General features: G+C 44.9%; 1 protein-coding gene across 2 annotated transcripts in view; it reads left to right on the top strand.

The window, feature by feature from the left end:
- Positions 1–2,590: 2,590 nt before the first annotated feature.
- slc12a7b (solute carrier family 12 member 7b) overlaps positions 2,591–6,000 on the top strand; it is a 72,530-nt gene continuing 69,120 nt past the window's right edge. Inside the window, exon 1 of one of the 2 annotated variants that reach the window (XM_062521203.1) lies at positions 2,591–2,833. In XM_062521203.1, the coding sequence (XP_062377187.1) occupies positions 2,665–2,833 (169 nt within the window). In that variant the 5' untranslated portion in view covers positions 2,591–2,664. The remainder of the gene's footprint in view (positions 2,834–6,000) is intronic. The other variant, XM_062521204.1, reaches the window with a different exon arrangement.

Here is a 6,000-nt window from a genome sequence, read left to right as displayed (position 1 = left end):
GTGACGGATGTCAACGGATGTAAGCTTAGTACATTACAGCACGGCAGTGTTCTCAGGGCGCCTCTGTCCCACACTGTGCCAGACCACCAAAATGAGCTGAGCCTGGGGGTGCTGTGGCGAGTCTGGCTACAGCACCCATACGATATATTCGGGTCCACAGGGGTCAAGTTTGAGGTTCAAGCCTGATCCGCGTTATTTCCCGACCCCACCCCATCTCCCTCTTCCACATGGTTCCTGTCACTCTCTTCACAGTCCTATCAGATTAAAGGCATAAAAGCTAATGGGCTATTTAAAAAAGAAAAAAAACAGCACAGTGCCTGTGGAGGAGAAAGGTGTTTTTCACGCTTGTCTGCTCGCACACACACACACACACACACACACACACACACATACAGACACACACACACACACATCCATTCTGTCCTGTTTCTCTCATTAATCATTGCACTGTCTCAAAACACATCACAAGCCTGCATTTTATCTCTCGGTCAGTATTCAGTCAGATTCAATTAGTTCAGGAGATTTAGGGAGAAATTAAAATGTCTCTGTAAAATGTATGTAAGACAGACCATTTTGTCTGTCTTTTATGAATATAAATAGAAATATAAAAAGAATAGATATTTAAAAATATGTATTCTTCATCTCATTTTAGACAAGCATGGTTGCCTGAAGAACTGAACTGGCATTATGTTATGTTGCCCCTTACTTTATTCTTAAAGTGAAATGCTGGAGTTACACTTTAAGACCTAATGCATGATGGAAGCCAGGGCAGTGCCAGTCCCAGACAAACAGCCCTTCTAAAATGGATCCAAACTAAATGACGAAAAGCCATTAACTAGGGCTTGTTGTGGAAATAACAGGTTTGCAATGAATGACTCTCTCACATCCAGCATGACTAAAGAAGTGGTGTGTGTCTGTGTGTGTGTGTGTGTGTGTGTGTGTGTGTGTGTGTGTGTAGATAAGTGGATCTAATGCATCCACTTACCTGTGCCATGACTCTTAATTGTTAGCCCTGTGGACCAGGCAGCACTTCACTGCACCATTTACTTGACTGTGAATAGAGTGACTATGGCAACCATAAAAGTATAGTAAGCCTGCTGTGTCCTCCTTTACAGACTAGAAAAAAATAAGATGTTAGACTGGTTTAGGCTCAGAAAGATCATTATGCCTGCTGAAAATATTTTAATTTTTAATTATTTTTTACGCTTTTACTATTGTCATGGTTCAGAGAGCAAAATGTGACCTAAAAGCATGGCACCCTCCCTTATTCCTTGCTAATTGGCAGTGGAGAATAGGGGTAACCTGGCCCTAGTATCTTCTCCGCTCATTTTCATCTGGTAGGCCTATAGCCTAAGTCTGGGGTGGGGGTGGGGCATGGAATTAATTCATGTAGCCTACGTCTGGTTTAAAATAGTTTTCTGGCTCATTTGCACCAGGCAAACAGAATAGCACAACACACACACTATAAATGTTGTCACTGATAAGGCCTAAATTTAGCGCTGACTGGTGGTGGTCACATTGAGGGGGTATGGGTGAGGTTGCTCACTTACTCACGAGCCGGCAAGCTGTGTCCCACAACAGGGTGGGACACTTAGCCGACGTCATCCACACAGACCACCTCAGTCAACAGAAAGTGCTAAAATGCCACATAAAAGACGACTTCTGCCAAGGAAGATGGTTCCATGTGGGCTATTCGTTGTTGGCCTACCACATGTTCTTAGCAGATGTGTCAGTAGACAGCTGGTATGAGGGGGTCGACTCCAGGGCACGCATGATAAGTAGGCCTAGGGCTAGTTGATCTAACCCCATCACTCTCCTCTTTCTCGGGTCTGCTGTTACCATGGCAAGAACGTTGAGAGTAGGGCTCAGGTAGCCTACTCGAGTCAAAGGACAACTAGGCTACATTTTGAGAACTTGCATTGATTGTAGGCTAACCTTGTGCAATGGTCTAGTTACAAAGAAGATCAAACTGATGGGTGTAGTGTTGTTAACGGGACTCCATGACAGCGTCAGTGCAACATGCAAGGGAGGCTCCTGAATGAATGAACGACTTGTCTAGCGAGCATGGGACACGCTTCTAGAACTTTCTTTAGGTTTAATGACTACATTTCAGTCCCGGGGACGACAGCCTACATAGCCTACATTCATTCTAAATTCATTTCCACTGTTCACTTTAACATTTTTAACATGCGGTGGTGGTGAACCTACCTGATAAAGAATCAATTTAAACACATGTAGCCTAGACCAACTTCAGATAGGCTACCACAACTGACTTTAAATAACTCTTTTGGTTTCAAAACTTTTCTGCGGGTTGTCAAATAAGATGAACATGAGGAAGACACTTCCCAAACATTAGCTCCAGTTGCTGCTCGTGCCTCAAAACCTTCCACCGATTTGTATCTGCCGCAGATTGACACTAACTCGTGTGCCCTTCAGCCAATCAGGCGCCGCTTAGCTCGACTAGCGCACGCCCTATGATCAATCCATGGATCATCCACGCGTGTGTCCCCACACACCTCGTACGCAGTGTGCTGTGCTGTGCTGTGCTGCCCGCGGACCCCGGCTCAGATTGGCTGTTATGACTCATAGCGGTAAACCGTGTGATCCCTGAAGTTATATTTTGATCAGGAGAGTCCGAGAACGGTCGGGCAAGGCTGAAGAAACATGACCGAAAGATTTGTGGTCATCCCCGTGGGGCAGGGTGACAATGAAAGCCGGGAAGAAGAAGTCGATGACTATGTACCTGACGACGGAGGAGGAGCGGGGGGTGATATTGTTGACAACCAAGGCGTAATTCCAATTCTTGAATACAGCAGAGAGCCCAACAAGTACGGTAAGATCAACTCTCTTTTGACAACTTTGACAACTTGAGAGCTGTCGTTCGCAAACCTGTCTTTTGCCATCACTTGGTCTGACAGCACTATGCCAGTCACTTCCCCTGCTAACATTGCCAGGATAAAGTTGCTTTGGTGATTAGCAAATTGCTCATCGGCTGCAAAGTAGGCGTTACATAACGGTTTCCACATGTGCAGATGATCAAGGTATACATGACGGCTAAGCAAATATACGCCTGTGTCTAGGTCCATAGTATTATGTAGCAAAGTTGAATGATAATAATGATGATGATACTACTACTGTAGGAGCCTACTACTAGGCTGCTAATAATAATAATAGTGACAATAACATTCTCATTGCTTTGTAGAGTGTAGTGCAGTGCAGTTGTGTGATGTCATGTGATGCAATCATATAATATAATGCCATATTTTACTATTGTAATCAGGTCTATTTTAAAACTAGGCTACATGTAATTAAAGTCTTTATGTCAATGCAAGGCACATTAGGTCCCATTGGGCTTCCACAACAGGACACCTCCCATAGCTTTTGTCTAAAGCAGCTGTCCCTGGAGCCCTCTGCCCAAACTCGCACCACAGTCTGTCGCCACCTTTGCCTGTGACTTCACCATCTGCCAGTCAGGACACCATGTCATTTCATTGTCCAAGCTTTGGCTTTAATAGAAGATATCGCATGTGCCGATTGCTCACCCAGCCTTTCACGTCACTCCATACCATGCAGGCGGAAAAAGGAACGTGTGTGTCATTTCCCTTTTTTGAAGATTGACATTACACATAATAGCATTAGGTGTTCCTGGAATACACTTGGGCAGAGCAATTAACATGCCCAGGCCACTGGCTTTGATTCCCATAGATCTATATTCAGGAGCAGCCGACATTCCATTGTGCTCATGACCAAAAGAGGCGTCGGCAATCAGAAATCACTAGACATATAGACCTCTAAAATTAGGCTAATGGTTTTATGTCACCTATTGGTGACTTTTGAAGAGGCGGATTAAAACTGTTGCTTGCACTTGTTTTTTGCGTTTGTTTTCCACTTTCCACACTCATGGGCACATGGGAATTGCCTGGGTGTTCCATTCCGCCACAGCCAAACCATGGCTTGGAATCAACCTCAGTCCCCCAATGCCCCACCACACCCCGTTCCCCCGGTAGAAAGTTCCAGCTGTCGTAAATTATTTCTCCCTGTCAATATGGACAAAAATACTGCTGTGTTCAAAGTGGGTGAAATCATAGCAAATGGGAGGAAAAAAACTTTTTTTCATTCAGCTAGACAATGGACTGCTTAGTGACACCGACACAAAGGGGAACCGACAGTGGCACTGTAAAAACTCTTTGGACTCTTATTGGTGTGATGTCAGAGACCCCATGTTAAATCAAAAGACTGTTTTAGGAATTGATCCCATTAGAAATAAAGTTAGTAAAAGTCAGTTGTGTTGTGAAACTTTACTGAGTGGTGTTCTGTATAAGGCAATGAATGATACCTCAGAAAACTTTGTAGCTTAAAAAAGTCATAGTTAATAAAAGCAAGAGCCAGGTTGAGACTTTGGAGAGGAGGATTGTTGCGTTGCTTTCAGTGACGTAATGATATTATATCATCCGGCCTCTGAGGGTGGCCCCAGCCTAAAGCCCACTTGAGTCACGCGAAGTGAGGTTCTCATCAGGACCTGCCTGACCATCCTTAACGCACAGCAGATGTGGCAGTGTGGAGAAAGCTGGGCTCAACATGTTCCAACATGTCTACTTGCTGAAACCCTGTCTCTGGCGATCACCTCTGGACACGTCTGTCCCAGACATCAATCTCCCGCCACTCACTCATTTCACACCTCAGGCTTGCATTGGGATGTGTTGAAGGCCCGTGAGATCAAGGCTTGAACTAAAGCGTTGGATTTCCCCTTTTCATTGAATTCGGACCTACTGGGTACCCATGTAGAGATAAAGGGGGTACCCGAGTCTAAAACTGACAAAAAGGGTTGCACTCCGGCCAGTGACAGCAATGTTATGTATTACGATACTAGGCGTTATGGCTGCGCATTGGCGATGTCAAAGCCACTATTTTGTGGTAAAAGAACCAGGGTGTTGCTTTGAGAGAGTAGCCTCAATGGCATGGAGTATAGTCTTCATCCGAAACCCACAGAATGGATTTTTCAGGGCCGATAGCTGTCTGGTCTTGGGTTAACTGGATCGTGTAATTGAATTAGTCGTTGGGTAGAGCAAGGTTGCTTTGTGTCATGAAGCATGGGATAATGAGATTGGTCTCAGTGCTGTAATTGCTCATTGCTGACAATATGATGGGAACAGGGGGGGTGGGGTGGGGTAAGGCATATTTCAGCAGCTGTCCGATCTCAGTCAGAAGAGGGTTAGGGATAACAGGATTTGCCTTCAGCCAGACACTTAAACGGTCCTTAGATCGGCTCTTCTTCAGCCCTTTGAAAATGTTTTTTTGGTCCACTTTGCTGTGATTTAATCTGAATCGTTTAGGTCTGTGAAAGATAAGACAAAAGGCTGACTGACTGACCATCTCACACGCACTCGCACACATACCCGCACGTGCACACACACACACACACGCACACACAGACACAGACACAGACACACACGCCCACACACACACACACACACACACACACACACACACTAATACATGCACACACACACAGACACACACACACACACACTCACAGATGGGCCCAGGCGTGGCATATATGAACCTCTGTTCAACATCTCCAAATTGCATTTTGAGTCATTTAGGCACGGTAATCTTGTTTTGTCCAGAAAAGAGCCGTGACGAGACGAAGCAATCGCTCTGACCTCTCTCTATAGCGTGGACTGTGGAGGCAGGCCATGTCTCCCCAAGGGGTCTGTTTACTTTTCCTTTTGAGGCTATGCCTTTGTTGTAGCCACTCACCGCACCACGCCTCTTTGCCACCATTCAGCAGTGGGCCTGTTTCTGCTTGGTATTGTTAACAGATCTCTCCAGGGACCTGAGTGTCTGCAGGTAGTGTTAGGGCGTCTCGATTAAGGCAGAAATCGTAATTATAATGAATTAATTATAATAACAAATATTTTCAATATTGAGGTCATGCTGATTTAACGTTATAACTCAATGATTTTGGAAATACTGTTTTCTGAACTTTAAAAAAAAAAA

This window comes from Sardina pilchardus, chromosome 19, assembly GCF_963854185.1.
Source record: "Sardina pilchardus chromosome 19, fSarPil1.1, whole genome shotgun sequence".
Classification (NCBI taxonomy): domain Eukaryota; kingdom Metazoa; phylum Chordata; class Actinopteri; order Clupeiformes; family Clupeidae; genus Sardina; species Sardina pilchardus.
Note: the sequence above shows the minus strand (reverse complement) of the source record. Positions and strands in the feature narration are given on the sequence as shown.